Genomic DNA, 17,917 nt, shown 5'->3' with positions numbered 1-17,917 from the left:
CAGCTTGAATTTTTTTCTTTTTTTAAAACAAGTTTTTTAATTGCTTGCAACTTTTTAAAATTAAGGAAACTTTCCTCTGACAGACTATTTTTAAATTCTATATATGCGGCCTTAGAATCCTCCACAGCTTTGGTACAATTACTGTTCCACCAAGGCAGTGGAACATATTTCCTACGAGATCTGGATTGAGGAGTTTTGTATGTAAAAACTGATTGTGTAGACTTCCTACTAGCTGTGACAGAATGATGCAATGCAAGATCCAACAATAGTAACAAATCTGAGTAACATTTTAAAGGATCTGAATCATCATAGTAAAAATTCTGCAACAAAATCTCTAAATTATGACTGTACTTTACCCAATCTACTAGACGAAAATCAAAATGAGTGGGAGATGTAAGATAATGTATATCAGAATAACTGTTATCACTAAATTCAATCTTTGTTATTACAGGTAAATGATAACTGCCAAGCGGATCATTGTGAACTGACCACTCACAATTAAGTGCCAGTGATGAAGAAACCATTACAAGATCAAGAGCATTCCTCTGCCAACTGCTTGAGCCAACTGTAGTCAATTCGCCATCATTTAATAAAACTAAATCATTGTCACTAATGCTTTCAAGAATGTCACGACCACGTGCATTAATGGCACTACAACCCCATGCTGTGTGCAGTGCGTTAAAATCACCAGCAATCAGCATGGGACCAGGTATATTACTGATTAAATTATCAAACTTTACTTTAGAAAATAAAGGATTACTGCCAGGACTATATATAGAAACAAAAGAAATTTCCTTATTGCCATATTTCAATCGTACAGCTATATTTTGTAAAGAATCGTCAAAAGAAGTGTTTATTTTGTCAAACTGTAAACTATTATGAATTAAAATGGAATCTAATCTTACAATGTTATATCCTTTAATATTAAAATTAATATGAGGTTTTAACCAAGTTTCACAAATCAGAGCTAAATCGATTTCTTTCTCTTTCAAAAAATGAACTAGTAAATTTTTATGAGCAGTCAAACTCTGAGCATTCCAACTAATTATGTTTAAATAATCCATAATAAAAAGAAAAGAAAGAATAAACTATTGAGATTTCTTGTTTCTCTTTATAGTATCCAAGAGTGTGTCCTTAATACTTTGTGAGCAAATTGATGCCTCACTATTTTTGTGCATAGCAACCAGCTTCACCACTGATTCCACAACCATGTTTAGTATTTGATCTGAGTTAAGTAAAGATGCTAGGAGGTCAGTTGGATGTTGCTTCAACGGAGGGAAGGACTTCTGGTTAATTATAGAGGCATACGATCTGGTCTCCACTTTCTGTTTGTTTAATTCTATTTGTTCTTTTTTGACTGGACATTGAGATGATATAGCTATATGATTTCCTTTGCAGTGACAACAAGAAGCATCCTTGGGTAGCTTGGTGCAAACTTTAAAATTATGAGACTCACCGCAGATGGAGCAGCGTTCAGCATTTTTACAAAACTTTGCGATATGTCCATACCGCAAACACTTCAAGCATTGTTTAACTGGTGGAATATACGGACGAAGCTCGAACCGCCAGCTGTTGAGGTCAACACTTTCGGGTAAATTTGGGCATGAAAAAGTTATGGATACAGTCTTTGTTGGCTCTAAATTGAACTCTCCAAAATCGTTTTTGACACGCCTCATAAATCTTCGAATAGTGACAATGTTTTTGGTTGATGTCAATGCAGAATATATTTGTTCATTAGAGAGGTCTGTAGGCACGTGAGTTATTACACCAGTGACCTCACTTGAGGACGCTGGTATCGACGCTTTCAGATTATGCGAATCCAAAAATTTTTTATTTGTTAGAGCAGCGTTCGCCAGGCCGGGCCGCTCAAATATGACTCCAATTTTAAATTTATTTATTCTTTGCAGCTGTTTCACTCCTTTATTGTATCTTTTCAGGGAATTTGCAAGGGACATCATATCTCGAGCACCCAGAGGTTGCTCAGGCTTCGTACTTTCCATGAAGACAACATATTCAAAGTTGCCGCCATCTTCTGGATAATATCGAACATAATCAGGAATCTTGAAGACTTCATACTTATCCTTTGGAGGTTCTACTTCAAATGACTTCATTGAATTATAGTCTGCCGAACTATCAGACCCGGCCTCCTCAGAATCAATTTTCTTTTTACGTTTTTTTGCGCCTTTCCCCATCTATGTCCGTATACACAACAGGACCCTTCGTCTGATTCGATCGACAACCAGAGTTTCACTTTCGTAATATTTAGTACCTTCCGAGTAGTGTAAGAAAAATAATAGTACCTTTACAGTTAAACAAAAAACTTGAATTAATTTCCAGCAGGACCCTCCGTGGTTTGAAGGTCTTCAGACCATTGGTGTATATCCCTGTATAGCGGTGCATTAGTACCTTCAGATTATCTTCGTTTTCTTTTAAAACAAATATTAGTTTATAAGAAATAAATCTACAAAATTTTTATACTGCCAGCAGGACCCTTTTTTGTTTTGGTGCTTTCAGTCCAGACATTCATATTTCCTAGCAGCAGTATATTAGTACTTTTCAAAAAAATATCGCTTAATTAAAAAAAAATGTATTAAAAAGTAATAAGACTGATTCTTTATCAGAGAAAATATTCTAACACTTTTATTTATGTGATGCAACCAATGATCTACTATGATCTTTATTAACCCACGCTGAACAACGTTTGATTGATAATTTCTATTGGTAATTGTAATTTTGATTGGTAATTGTAATTTTGATTGATAATTCCTAATGTAAATTTTTGTAAATATAATTTATTTTTTGTTATAATTTTCATTGTGTTTTCCTTTTTGACGATATTAAACTACGTACCTACCTAATATAACATGAAAACTGATTTTTATTTCATTGGTTGCATCACATAAATAAAAGTGTTAGAATATTTTCTCTGATAAAGAATCAGTCTTATTACTTTTTAATACATTTTTTTTTAATTAAGCGATATTTTTTTGAAAAGTACTAATATACTGCTGCTAGGAAATATGAATGTCTGGACTGAAAGCACCAAAACAAAAAAGGGTCCTGCTGGCAGTATAAAAATTTTGTAGATTTATTTCTTATAAACTAATATTTGTTTTAAAAGAAAACGAAGATAATCTGAAGGTACTAATGCACCGCTATACAGGGATATACACCAATGGTCTGAAGACCTTCAAACCACGGAGGGTCCTGCTGGAAATTAATTCAAGTTTTTTGTTTAACTGTAAAGGTACTATTATTTTTCTTACACTACTCGGAAGGTACTAAATATTACGAAAGTGAAACTCTGGTTGTCGATCGAATCAGACGAAGGGTCCTGTTGTGTATACGGACATTCCCCATCTTCACTCAAACTTTTATATTTACACTATAGAATTAAGTTAATTGTAATCCTATTTTTATAAATATATACAGTATTATACAAATTTTCCGAAATATTATTTAAATGCAAATTTAAAACACGTCCGTATTTTCCCGCGCCTCTGAGTAACACAAAATTTAACTGAGTGTTGTTTTTCCGTGAATCATCAAACCATTCCAGTTTAGAAAGAACAAATGTTAACATTTTTGGTGAAGACAAGGATAGATTTATATAAAGTGCACGAAAAAGAAAGAGACAAGGTTTAATATTTAACCGGAACACGCCTTCTCCTCGGGTTGTCAAAGTGACGTTTACGTTTCATTTCACTCTTCATAAGTTATTTATATTTATTAAATTATTTTTATTAGTTAATTTTTATCATACTTTTTAATTTTGTTTAGATTCCAGTTATTTATAGGTACGTAGTATATTAGTTTTCTTTCCTATGATGAGTTTATTTTATCTATCTCACGCCTATTTCCCACCGGGGTAAGCAGTGACTATAATATCTTTAATAATATCTTTATTTCGTACCATTAAAGCCTTAAATATATGACAATATTTGTTTACATTTATAAATGTGTAGTTACAGGCTGTGACATAATTGATATGAGTCGGCTGTTATCCCTAAAAGTTTTTAAAACTGAGCTAAGGATACCAGCTACCATCCAAAAGTTGTATGCAAAAGCCAAAAGTGAGGGTGCTGACAATGAATATTGTTATAATATTTAAAATTTGAATGATATCAAGTTATCAATAAAAAGAGAAAATAATAATTAATAGTTAAGGTAAAATGCAACTTGCTATGTACGTGCGTGTGTGTGTGTGTGTGTGCGTGTGTGTGTGTGTAACTATGGAATTCCATTTGCTTCGATCCTAACACACTTTGAATTTATTAAATGAAAATGTCCCTTTCTCATTACAATCTACTAAATGAATAGTGTCCTCACTCATTAGCAAACGAAGGTGGAGCATATCTTACACTATGCTGCGTTTGGTTTGTTCACATTATATATAGCGTACGACAGCTAGATGGCAGCGCATCCGCCTTGCATTTGCTATCGTATTTCTTCCGTGTTGCTGAGCGCTGCGGACAGATACAGTTTAACTTTGATTCGATTGAATCTGATCAACGCTCATAGTAGTATAACTGGATGGAGACTGCATCGTTTCACTTTTCTAATGCTTGGGAGCGCCATTAAGCGTTATTCTGAAGTCTTTTCATGTGGCTTGTAACATCGGCAAATTGGTATTGCTACTATTCGTAAAGCGCCACACGCCTTTTTTACTTCAAGTTTTACTATAGTAAGATGGGTAATTAATTTGCCCATGTTATTACTAGCCCGGCTGGGAAAAACTAACGGCAAACACCCTATCCGCTGCTATAACCGCCGCACTGATTCTACTTTAATTTTCAAATTACAACCATCTTTAAGTTTCCCTATAAAGATGCGTAAGGGGGTAAATTAAAATTATTTTTCGGCATTAATTATATATAATTATTTGGAATCACTCACGTGCCCACAAGTTAACAGAGACGGTCTATAACAAAAAAAAAACAATATTACAAAAAGTAACATTTTATTCCATTTCTTACACAATATTCGAATAATTAAGTACACTAATTATTAAGTAACAGATTTCAGATCTTTAAACATTTTGTCAGTTGATGTAAAGTATTTAATTTTATGGCACATAATAATTATCAAGAAAACATTTGTAAAATACTTGTGATGTGCTGAGTTAGGCTGACTTGTTTTGTTTAAACATTTTCGTCAGCAAAATGAATCCTCATTTGATAATCTCCACCTTTACTGCTTTGTATAAATATTATTTATATTTTATTAAAAATATTTCTCACTAGTATAGACGGTAATTGTTCAATTAAGTACATTACCTAGTTATTAACAAATAAAAAATAAGAGACTTTTTCCATCATTTTCTTTTTGCAAAATTTTGTAATACCAAAAATATGAGTTATAATTTCCTGCTACTCTTGTCTTTGTTTATGTGATACCTGTGAACTTATAAAAATATCACATATGTTTAAAATACCATATATCTTTAATTCTAATACTTTTCTTACATAGTGAGCTTTTCACATAGACATCTGAAACATCAACTTACACAAAAATAATAGGTCCTTATAAATCTAAACATTTATCTAATTCTTTTGTGATAGGTATATGGCAACATTGGCAATGGTTGGAAGTCCAATCCAACTATATTGTTTGCGATATTAAGTACAAAAGACTACTTCTAAATACTGGTTTACTCTGTTGAGTTTTCTACAATTTGATAAGTAAATATCCATCCAAAGAAATATAATTGGAATGAGATCTCTGATAATTAAACTTAACTACATATATTCTACAATTTATACATTTAACATCAGCTTTTAGTATAAGTACGTACATTATTTCGATGAATAACAATTTTAATGATTTGCAATTGACATAAATTGAAAGGTACTGACGCTATCTTTTAATGGTATTAAGTATATAGATAAACTGTATGAAAATACTTAACATTTTGGCTAAAAACTTACTTCGTTTTAAATACTAAGAAGCTGCAGGGTCTATACGACAACCGCGATACCGAAGGCTTCGACCAATAGCCGTACGACATCTATATACATAGATAGCATACGTACGCTGCGTTAATATTTAACCGCGTCCGCGACGCGGTTGTCGTGCAGACCCTACTGTTATTAATTTGAAAATGATTTTAACAAAGTATTAGCAACACAACAACAATGATCAAGCTAAGCTCGATTAGATTCTATATTGTCGCACATGAACTATTACGTAGGTATGTGATAATTATTGTCACATCTTAAAACTGTGTAGTTTCTAGGTATAAATACAGCAAGTGGGTATGACCCACCACATGCGATATCATAACTACCTCATCACGATCACAATGTCACTAGTCACGTCAAATGACGCCAGAATCAGAATATGTAAAATATCTAGTCATGCCTTAAGTCCGTCAACATTTATCCTGCTGTATTTATATCCTATAAAATACACGCATCTTACATCATGAGATTCTATCGAACAAAAACAATTCATACTTAGTTACATAAACAATCAATCATACATGTACAAGCACAAATGTAAAATAAAAAAATACATCAAAAATTATACAATAGTAAAGTGTAAATGTAGATAATACTGCTACAGTACGAACATACACCTGACGGCAAGCAGTGTATCAATTATTAAACCTACAACATTCAGTCATTGTTATTAGTGTTATTACCTATATCGTTACCAATACTGGTTTTATTTTCTAACTTAGTGTGAGAATGTTCATAGTCGTCGTGTAAGACAACAGTGGTGGCACTCACGCTCGACGGACTGTGAGAATGAGTAATATTTGTGCGATTGCTGTCCGCCAAGTGCTCCAACTCATGGCTTTCCAGATTAGGGACGCCTGAACAAATTGAACTAACACGCGATACCGATTTTCTTTCCTCCGTGGGAACCTTGTCTTTAGAAAGTTTGCGACCGAAAATGTGCAGCAAAGAACAGAGGAAAAATGTAGCGTAGACCCAACTTACAGACATTATTAAAGCAAGAAATGTCCCGATTTGGGAGTATGGAAGTAGATTGGAACGCAAGAGAAATATCCCGGCAAAACTCGTGGTAAGTGCAGCGGCTGCAGTAGGCCCAGCTGAAGCAGTTAACGCATACTTCACCCTAGCAGACTTAGCTCCACTTGCATTGGTGTAGCTCAAAGCGTAGTGAAGACTAAAATCTACAGCTAATCCCGCGGACGTTGAGATCGCTACACTTTCTAAAACATTTAATTTCCAGTCGCTCATTACTAAAATAGCTATTGTTACAGTCGAAGAGAATATCATAGCACTAAGCGCACAAATGCTGACCACAAAACTCAAGGTAGCTGGAATGAGGACTACGAATCCTAGACTAGCCGACAATACTAAAGCCATCACAGTACCACTAGCTAAAGTTCTTTGTAGATCGTAAAACTGAAAGTCCGATATAAACCAACCACCCTTCATCCCGGGAGGGGCCGATTGCAGCTCTTGCTGAGTCCAATTCTCAACATGAAGGAAAAATTTGTTCATTGCTCTGTAAGACATCGAGTAAGGGACGACACTTTCGTATTCTATAACAATGGCTGCCACGACCGGCGGAGAGGCAGACCGCAAGAACTTGGGCCCAGCTACTCCCGGCATGAAGAGCTCGCGAGGCGTCTGATACATCGACTCCATTGCCTTTATGATACAGAAGTTAAACACTTCTTTCTTGTAAGGAAACCGGGATGTCTCGCAACATGGCGTCCTGTTAATTTTATCGATATTGTCGATGCACCGTCGACTCATGAAAACTTTGAAAGTTTCAATGAAACAATTTGGAAGTAGAGGACCCAAAGTTTGTTGATAAAACGGTTGAAATTTGATCTTTCGACAGAAATCCAGCAACCAAGCTTGTGAATCAGGATCTGATATTGAAAAGGTGTCGTCAAACACAAGATGGCCTGTAGAAGCTGGATCCATATGATTGCCATTGTCAATGGCTTCTACTCCCCATATCCATCTTACAGGCATCTTGCTACCTGTGCCTAAATTTTTGCCAAGTCTTTCAAATAGAAAATTGTCTCTATAATAAATGTCATACTGTTCAAATGGATGAGAGGTCTGGAATAACTGAAACTGTTTTGAGTCTGGAAGCTGAAGTCCAGGAGCATCAAATACCACGATAATGCTGCCAATTCCTATAGCACCCAATATTATAACAAATACTATGTGCAATTTCGTTACGCACGCTATTATAAATGTATTCAATATAACTCTGATATCTTCTGAAATTTCGTTTGCAATTTTGTGCAATGCTTCTAATATATTTTTCTTACTTCTACACAGTTTAACATCAACTATGAATACAGAGGCAGGCAACCAACTAATCATGAGTAAAAAGTTGACTAGAACTGCTGTCCCAGCAAAAACGCTAAAACAGTTGATAGCTGGAATGTAGCTCACATATGAAGCGAAAAACGCCACCGCAGTCGTCAGAGTGGTCACAAATATCGCCACTACCGAATGTTTCAAGGTTTCTTCCAATATCTGAATGAGTATAGTCTCCCCTGCACTGGATACATTCTTAATATCAGTCAAGCCATTGTCTTGATTGATCACATTGTCTCGAATGAGCTGCTTACTAACCATTTTCCATACTTTCATATAGAGGAAAGCATCGTCAGCCCCAATTCCTATCACAACAACTATGACTAGTAAATTCATAAAAGGAAAAAACTCCAAATTGAACACATACACATACAAGAAGTATGCTATTCCAAGTGAATATGTAATAGCTGTAAACAACAGCAAAGTGAGTAGAAGTGATTTGGTATAAATCCACACACACAGAAATACAAACAATCCCCCTAAAGCTATTAACCATGTATCTTGAATCACCCACAAGTCGAAAAGTGTATTTTTCAGTCCAAATTCTATGGCAGGTATAACAAGATTTTCATAAGATAGATTTGAACTTTGTAGTTTGTTATAGTAGGGTAATATTGTACTACTTGCGGGCAATGGTAAAAACATCATTACATTTTTAACATAACTCTGAGACATTGCTGGAGGAGAAAATGCCTCAGAGTCTATCATGTAAAACAACAAGTTATACACTGCATCATACTGAGAACAGAACAGAGGGACTTTACATCTGCCTAATTCACAAGAAGCCATTAGGGTGAAATTGTGAAAATAACCAGCACATTTGGTCAATATCTCTATCAGGCTTTTAACATCATTCCTAGTTAAATTTGTACATGAATCTTTTCCAGATATTAAAGCTATATAATTTGGCACACTCCAAATGGGGCAACAGAGATCAGAGTTTGACGACCTTTGGCACAATCTGTAATAATCATCCTCACCTATTGCTTCAAGCTGCATTTGTAGTTGACACATCTTTTGTACATTTTCATAAGTCAACAAGGAAGTATTATCTGAAGTAGAGACAACTAAGTGAGCATAGTCTGCCAGTGGTGCTCCACATGATCCTGGGAAACTTTGATGGGGTTCATCTGGTTCTCGTTGCATATCCTTTAGTTGCTTCCACTGCTTCTTTATGTGATCTCTGATGATGCTCGTATCCTCATCTTCAAAGCTAACATTCTTCCCAAATCCCCAATGCACATGATTGCTAGAAGTATTCGACTCGGTTGAGTCATACCATGTTTTCTCCACACCAGTACTATTATTTACCTTTTTCTTTTTTTTCCTCATCTTCTTTTTATGTCCATGCCCTGATCTGGGTCTGTCTGGCCTGGTTTTATTATAGTATGTGCGATTCATGCGTTTTTGATCTTCTATTTCTTGAGGGTTGACTGCGAGGCTCCTGGAAGGTCTCGTTTCGTCTATAAGGTTCTCCCAGGCGATGAAACGGTGCGCTAGTGTTGTTCCGCGCGTTTCGAACCCCACTAAAGGATCGGAAAATGATGGAAGTTCGTGACAAACAAACGGTATCACTGTGAGGACAGTTGAGATCACACCTATGACGAAAAGAACGAGGTAAGAATGTCGAACAATGAACCTGGCGTATGCAGACAGCATCTTGATGTAGTGATTCCACGGCCTTCATAGTTATTTTCCTACTCCATCTTCTTTCGTCAACGAAACACGTCATGTCCTTTTAATTAAGCTGTAAACTCAACAGGGTATCACATTTTGCAAATCAAAATATTAGGGAAAAGGGAGGAAAATATAAATAAAATCACTCCACCACACACATGACCGCATGAATGACAGATACCGAATGATTGAATGGCAGGCGAATGAATGATACAATCGTACCAACCTAAACCATACATCCATACATCATTGATACATCACTTTTACGTACTTCATCATTGATATTTTTAATGAATCCGGGGGTCACATCTATCGAAAAATATAATAAATTTATCATTGGAAATCGTTTTACCATGATTTCACTGACAGAGTTGACCAAAATATTAGGCTAAATAAAACTTTTAATTATTTATTATCTATTAGCGGAGGTGTGTAGTATATTTGATTAGGAATATATTTTTTGAACGCAGCTATTTTATTTAATTTTTACTCTGGCAATGTCAGAGAATTGTTAAAAACATTAATTTTAAGGACATTTTATGCATGAAATAAATCCATTTATATATTTGAGAAAGTTAAAGTGTAAATTTTGTTTGGGAAAGATCATCGGCATATTTTTAGCCCGTAATTTTCATTATAATCGACTATAGATTAGTCACATTTTAAAAATTCATGTGGCAACATTCATCTTGTCTCTGACGTCTTGTGATCACAAGACTTCTTTTGAGTTTTCTGTCAAGGCAAAAATTGGGCGAAAAAAGGCCGTCCCTGTCGGGATTTCTCGGGTATAATATCACCAAATTGCTCAACAAATATCTCAAGATGAGATACTTCCTAACTTACCTGTTCGTGTTGCTCGTGAGTCTCGCGGTAGTAATTTTTTCGCTATACTACCTCTTGAACGGTAAGGGTGAGCAGCTGAGTGTGGGATGGTTCCTAGACAACACGTCCCCCTATATGTGGGGTACGCTGGGCATCGCCTTCGCCGTATCCCTGTCGGTGGTGGGTGCTGCCCTGGGCATCCACACGACTGGCACGAGCATTGTCGGCGGAGGTGTCAAAGCGCCCAGAATCAAGACCAAGAATTTGATCTCCGTCATCTTCTGTGAAGCCGTCGCTATTTACGGTTTGATCACTGCCATCGTGTTGTCGGGTATGCTGGAGAAATACACGACAGGTGATATTAACATTGAGCAACAGAATAAAATGGCTGGATTTGTGATGTTTGGAGCCGGTCTGGCTGTGGGCCTGGTCAACTTGTTCTGCGGTATCGCCGTCGGCATCGTGGGCTCAGGTGCTGCCCTTGCTGATGCTGCCAATGCTGCCCTCTTCGTCAAAATCCTCATTGTAGAAATTTTTGGATCAGCCATTGGTCTGTTCGGCCTTATTGTTGGCATTTACATGACGTCAAAAGTCAAAATGGGCAACCAGTAAATCTAAGAAGACATAATACTTGAATAAAACTTGTAAGTACTTTGTATTTATTGTTGCTGTTGTAAATTGTGACTTAAAATCATATTTTCATAATTAATGTATTGGAAGTTAGCTGCACATCGTAGGGTAAGTAAAGTATTCTAATGTATTTTTAGTTAAACTTTGTAACTATTACTCTATAACTTATTAAGATTTCAATGTTATTTCTTTATCATAGTGACCACACTGACAGGTCATGTGAGGCCTATGTAAGTGCTAATAGTGTGTTACTAAAAAGTTCCCTCCAATTTTTTATGTCCTTCTCTGCCTATTTTTATTAAATTCTTACAATGAATATTTTATTCCTATGAAGAGATCATTTTGTATCATAAAATAACTATAATATTTCATTACCATTTTATACTATAATGTTACCCCTAAGTATTCCATTGTCAGTTGTCCTTGTTACCTAATTTTATCTATCACGATTGGTCAAAAGTATGCATTTGTGTAGATGAAAGTTACCTATATGAAGTTTGTTTGTTTAACTGACTTAACAATGTGTTTAATGCTTTTAATATGTTCTACTATGTATGCTAAATTGACTTTTAACCAGCCAAAATACTCAAATCATAACTTAAAAAAAAACTGACTAGTAATAAAAATATTTATCCAGTTTATTGGAGTGTTTTGGTCTTCTAAAATCTTGGTATATTGGGCTACAATGTCTTGTATTTCGTATAACTTCATATTGTGACTGTCTCAGCCTTACCATATTATAAGTTTCCCTTAACAGTGTTTTAAGCTTTGAAAATAATTATTTATTAGCCAGCAACAATTATTTATCAGCCATGTGATATTGAAACTCAGTGTTGCCAATAAAGAGTAACAGCACTGCCATTTAATTTTAACTCTTTATTGACATTCTGTAAAGTGCCTATTTTATTTTTCCTAATTTTACATTAATTTCATTTTCAGTGTACAAGCAGCACTGGGTCGCCTGGCCTTGATCTTAAGAAAACAAAACACAACCAGTGCTTAAAAACTGTACCCTAACATAAATAGAATTTGGAAGATTTAAGTATAACTGCAGTGTTGGAACCAAGTATTGTTGCTGTGTTTTGAATTTAGATTCCTACATACATTTTTTGATGTTATTTTTTTTGTAAACCCTGTTAGGGCTGTTACACGGAATGTAGAAAAAAACGAATCAGAAATTGTTCTCTAATTTGTCAATTTGCAAAACTGACTTTTTGAGGACAGTGAAATTGTTATTTTCGTGTAACATTCTTATGGTCTTAGCACTGAAATCATTATTAATTTGTAAGAGTAAATAATTATGTATTACTTGTTTTTGATTTTTTTTTTGACTTCAGTTACTGCATTTTGTGCTAAGGTCACAGATTTGTATGAACAGTTTTGATTGTATTGGAGTGTTTTTGTAACCATAGAGTTAGCTTGTTTTATCATGTTACACTGTGTCTCTGACGTTGAGTTGACTAGATACACATTGCATGACGACATATCACAATTATACATAATGCCTTATTCCAACATACTGCTAGGTGCACACCTAAAATGGCAACACAGCTCACTACTTTTGTCATTTCCAAAACCCTAGTGGTCATAACGCCTAAATGCCTTGACAAACAAAATGCAATGTTGTATCTAGTCATTTTAAAGGCTTAAACATTCCATAAAACCATGTTTTCATCTTGTAAATGGTTAATCATTGGTTTATTGAATCAATAGCCCATAATACATAGTGTACATAAACTTTATAATTGGAGTAGTTTATCATATAATTAACAATATTCTATGGCTAATATAATATTACTGGCATGAGATTGAAAGAGGCAGAGTGTTACTGAGGTGCTTGTCCACTGTATTCGGATACTATGCGTGCTTTTTATCGTAAAATCAAAGTAATTGTAATTTGTAAACATATCCTTTTGGATAGTTTCGAAAATAAAAGTGGACTGGCAACGTTACAAATTATCCCAATGTTTACAAAACGTTTTTCTTCTAATATTCGATGTTCTCTACCTAAATTATATGAAATTGTAACTTTCAGATTTTGTAAATATTAGTTTCGCTTCCCTGCTCTAATTTATTGTACGTGTAAATTCATAACCATATAAACATTATTATAGGTGTTGATGTGTATGCCATACAACTTACGAAGAATCGATCGATATTGGCTGTAGGCACAAATAGTGACATTCATTATTATTGGAACAAAACAATTGAAGAAGTATTATATCAGTCTTTAAGTACCGTTTACTGATGTAAATCTAAGTTAAATATACTTTATTTGTGCAAATGTAGATATTATGTATGTTGATGAATAAATAGACAAAGTTAATGTGTCTTCTTTATTTCATAAACCCATTGAATGAACATACGCAGCATACATACACGGCTGCGTCTTCGAGAGAAACGATTGTTGATGTTACACACTCATACACACGGGAAAACGGCGAAAATGTCTCATGCACCTGGCGAATCCTTTTACCACTATGGCAAGCCATTCCAAAGGATTACTAAAATATGACTTGATACCGCAAAGGTACATAGGTACTTAACTAATTCTAACTTTGCGTTCGCGCGGTTCACATCACGTGCCGATGACATCATGACTTACTTGATAAAAATAATATTTCCAGTCGGTCGGAAACTGAGATTGTGCATGGGCTGGCTAGTACTTACCTAAATAAAAAAATATAAGATTTTTTATATGTTTATTTTCATTAATAACATAGTAGCTAAGTAATTATGGGAGTCGGGCACATGATTTCACTATTAGAGCTAAAATTAATTCAATACATATGTACCTACATGATGAGATGATTCCAGTTTGGTAACAGCTCAAAAATAATATGAGCTCTTGCACTTCGTATATATACAAAACAGGAAGTAAATCAGAAATGTAATATTGAGATTCAAACCTCTATGACTAATCCCAAAGGCGTGTAGCGAGAAGTTTTCCTTCGTAGCTGGTTCCGCTACAGATGGTTCAACCTTTCCTACATGCTACGATTTGTAAAAGTTCGACTATTCCGCAATAGATGGCGGTAAAATCAGAATAAGGGTAGAACCATAGACCAAAGCCAGCAGTTGTCTGCAGAACCCTCCCCGTTTGATTGAGGGGAGGCGTGTGCCCAACAGTGGGACGTATGTAGGCTGATTATGTATGTATGTTTATCGTGCCATTATTTGCCGGATGTGACCGAGTATTTGTTCAGATAACCTATTACATTTTTTAATAACCTATTACATTTGCTACAGTGACGGTCAGACCCGAGCAACAAGGACCTTCTAAGGACCTCCACAGGTTATGGCACACACTTTACACCTCTATTTATTATATTGAAATTGAAGGAATAAGATTTTAATAAAATACAGGTACTATTTTAGCAATAAAATATTTATTAATATTTCAATATAAAACAATTCTGAAGTTGTTTGTACTAATATAATAAACAATTGTGATGGTGTAAAAGGATTAAAAATGGAATAGTATTATCACAAAACGGAATGTAAAGTTGTAAAAGTTATCGAAATGACCCAAAAATTGCAGTACAAAGTTAATAAACACTACCAAAGCAATTTGGAACTTATTTGCTACCACTTAAAGCATTAAATCTGAGCAGAAAATAATGGAATGTTGACTACTCCTTGAAAACTAACATTACATAGACTAAAAATTCCAATTTATGCAATTTAATTATTTTATAAAATTGAGCCGGTGGTTATTGTGATGGTTGATATTACGTTTATAGAATTGATTTTATTTATTTACCTACTTCTAGAGCTCTTCTTTTAACGATGTTCTCTTTTAGTTAGTCTTCAAGTTACATAGCTTCATCATATTTATAATTTTCAACTACCTACAGCACACTGCGAACTACAAACTTTTTAAACAATATTTATGGCAATATGACACTAGGAAATACCTAAATAAAGCTTTTTCTTATTATTCTATTACATTACCTAAACGCTATGAGTGTAAAAATCTATTTATTTACAAAATAGGTGGACTCTTCGTTAAAACGTTCAAAATTCACACAACACTCTCCTTTTATATACAAACGAAATCCATAATTAAATTGATCTCAATTAGGTTTTTCCTTACGATTGTATTTTGTAAGATTTGTGAGCTAACACATTCTGTGTATAGTTGTCAAACTTGCATCCATTAAAAATGAATTCATAGATTTTCTAACATAACTTTTGGTTCCTTACAAAAATAATTGTGTTTCACAATTTGTGTTCTACAGATTACACCTTATAACTATTTACATGACTGACTTTGGATGTCTTTTCGTAATAAAACTACTCGCATTATTCATAACCTCTTTCTTAGATAACATAGTGTCTAAAGATAGACGAAAATCTACTCATAATTTGCACAAAACCCGTTCAAAACATTCTAAATGCACACAAAAATATTAAATTGAGTATTCAAATAGCTTCGTTTTAAACCTAAATCATTGTTACTTAAAGCATAGTATAGATGAAAAATACAAAATTACAAATAAATAAGTTGTTACAATCTACACTATGGCAGTGGACACTGATTGTAAGTATACAGTCTTTCAATAAATAAGACTAACTTAAGATTACTTGAAACATTACTGAATAATATACAAATACAATTAAAGTTAAACGATAACTAATTGAGATTCATTGGAAATCTTGTACTATAGTATTACACTCGCGTCTCTGCGTCGTCTTCAGTAGTAGATTTCCTGTAAGCAAACAACATTACATTACATCGCATCATAACTACGTTGTAATGGACGCGGCCTCAAAAATACATTCGAGAAAGCATGAAATGTACAATTTGGACAGGGGTAAAATAAATCGTTCGTAATTTTTTACACGTGTGTAGGAACTGTTATACAGGATATTAGTGACATCGTAACGAATAATAAGGGGTGACATCGTAACGAAAACTCAGAATAATGAGCTGAATCATCTCTCTCAGTATTCGTTACGAGGTTACTTACACCAGTTACACCCCATATAAGTACATACAGGTAGCCATACAAGTAGGTATGAGTGTTAGTGACACCGTAACGAATACTGAGGGGGATGGTTGATTGATGACCATGATTCTGAGTTGATATCAAGTGGAATTTCAGTTCGGAAAATTCATGAAATATTAGTGTCTTTTTTTATTATTTTCAGTTCCGTTTGCGACGGAAAATTACATTTGATATCTACTCAGAATCATGGTATGTATCATCCCTCAAAGTTTTCGTTACGATGTCACTAACACCTTGTATACCTCTTCGATGTAGTCAATGGGATGGGAAAACAATGACCTTTATGACGCGTTAGGCTGTGTTGAGGAACACGTGGCATGCAGTACGGCAACGCAAAAGTTCCACCACATTATACCTACCCCTAAGTAGCAAGATTAGAGGGATATATCTCTCGTCTCTTTCGCGCTAGGGGATGTATGTACTATCTCTCTCTCTCTCTTTTGCTGTAATTCTAATCATGCTACATTATAAGGGGTGTAGTAGATAAACACAGGGGGGTTAACAAAGCCACATCGAAGCTATTCATCTAAAAAGGCAATATTACAATTTGACGTTTGCGCATATAAAAGTAAGTGCGCAATGCAAACAAATGTCAAATAGCAATATTCCTTTTTTAGATGAATTCCTTCGATATGGCCTTTTTAACCCCCCAATTCGGCACTTAGATACCTAACTACCTTCCAACGCATGGATATGTTTCCGCCCTTAGGTCGGCTACCATAGCGGTTCGTTGATTTAGTATTGTGTTTTATGACGCGCTTAGCTGTTGTATTTAAATTAGGTACTAAGTAATGCATGCAAATTAACGTATATTTTACCTCCTCCCTATGATGATTGATGGGTAGACGCGAACACCACCGGTTAGCAAAGCAAAAGATGATTACAATGAGTGTTTCTCATACAACCGCCACCATCTATTGACAATTTATTCATATTTCAATAACTAATTAAGAGTTTTAATAAACCACATAAAATAGAAGTGATAAACATTAAAGAAATAAATGTAGATCTATGGACACCAAGACTGGATCACGCATTTCATAATAATAATCCAATATATAAAACCATAGACTTAAATTCCTAAAAATATTTACCTGATATTATTATACTACACTATACTGTATTTATTATACTGTAGTTTCACTATTATATTGTAATTTTTGTAATACCGGTGTGATCCAGTTCTAGTTAAACAAATAACATAATGTAAAAAAGTATAATTCAAATGATTACTTCTTATTAAATAAAAAGTTAAACATGCAAGATCGTGCATTTCTGGGTTTAACGAAAAATACAAAAAAATATACATATATACGAATAAATTTAATTCTATTTAATACACAAATAACTTACTCGCTGGTTTCCCCCATGCTCGCAAGTGGCGCCCCCATCGGTTGTTGTCCTTCACCTAAGCGAAATCAAATAATGATAAATTAGGAATGACATTCAAAAAATCCGAAA

At 34.5% G+C, this 17,917-nt stretch overlaps 4 protein-coding genes across 5 annotated transcripts in view; 1 reads left to right on the top strand and 3 right to left on the bottom strand.

Moving 5' to 3' along the window:
• Nucleotides 1-1,088: 1,088 nt before the first annotated feature.
• LOC126366972 (uncharacterized) lies at nt 1,089-2,192 on the bottom strand. Its single transcript, XM_050010316.1, has one exon. The coding sequence runs from the start codon at nt 2,190-2,192 to the stop codon at nt 1,089-1,091; it is 1,104 nt and encodes a 367-aa protein (XP_049866273.1).
• Nucleotides 2,193-4,943: 2,751 nt separating this feature from the next.
• LOC126367010 (protein dispatched) lies at nt 4,944-10,163 on the bottom strand. Its single transcript, XM_050010360.1, has one exon. It carries the CDS (start codon nt 9,972-9,974, stop codon nt 6,618-6,620), a length of 3,357 nt encoding a protein of 1,118 aa, XP_049866317.1. The 5' UTR covers nt 9,975-10,163; the 3' UTR covers nt 4,944-6,617.
• A 514-nt stretch (nt 10,164-10,677) lies between these two features.
• LOC126367099 (V-type proton ATPase 21 kDa proteolipid subunit c''-like) lies at nt 10,678-13,770 on the top strand. Its single transcript, XM_050010504.1, has 2 exons — nt 10,678-11,458; nt 12,384-13,770. The coding sequence occupies exon 1, from the start codon at nt 10,815-10,817 to the stop codon at nt 11,424-11,426; it is 612 nt and encodes a 203-aa protein (XP_049866461.1). The 5' UTR covers nt 10,678-10,814; the 3' UTR covers nt 11,427-11,458; nt 12,384-13,770.
• A 1,104-nt stretch (nt 13,771-14,874) lies between these two features.
• LOC126367000 (protocadherin-like wing polarity protein stan) overlaps nt 14,875-17,917 on the bottom strand; it is a 273,660-nt gene continuing 270,617 nt past the window's right edge. The window contains exons 55-57 of one of the 2 annotated variants that reach the window (XR_007566430.1): nt 17,810-17,864; nt 17,275-17,370; nt 14,875-16,156 (exon numbers count right to left, since the gene is read on the bottom strand). Coding sequence is in view for 1 of the 2 variants with exons in the window: in XM_050010348.1 (XP_049866305.1) it covers nt 16,117-16,156; nt 17,810-17,864 (95 nt within the window). In the remaining variant the exon portion in view is untranslated. The remainder of the gene's footprint in view (nt 16,157-17,274; nt 17,371-17,809; nt 17,865-17,917) is intronic. The other variant, XM_050010348.1, reaches the window with a different exon arrangement.

This window comes from Pectinophora gossypiella, chromosome 5, assembly GCF_024362695.1.
Source record: "Pectinophora gossypiella chromosome 5, ilPecGoss1.1, whole genome shotgun sequence".
Classification (NCBI taxonomy): Eukaryota; Metazoa; Arthropoda; class Insecta; order Lepidoptera; family Gelechiidae; genus Pectinophora; species Pectinophora gossypiella.
This window is presented reverse-complemented; position numbering and strand designations above follow the sequence as displayed.

Coding starts and splice junctions, on each gene's coding strand:
- LOC126366972 (XM_050010316.1), bottom strand. CDS start 2,192: ATGGGGAAAGGCGCAAAAAAACGTAAAAAGAAAATTGATTCTGAGGAG.
- LOC126367010 (XM_050010360.1), bottom strand. CDS start 9,974: ATGCTGTCTGCATACGCCAGGTTCATTGTTCGACATTCTTACCTCGTT.
- LOC126367099 (XM_050010504.1), top strand. CDS start 10,815: ATGAGATACTTCCTAACTTACCTGTTCGTGTTGCTCGTGAGTCTCGCG.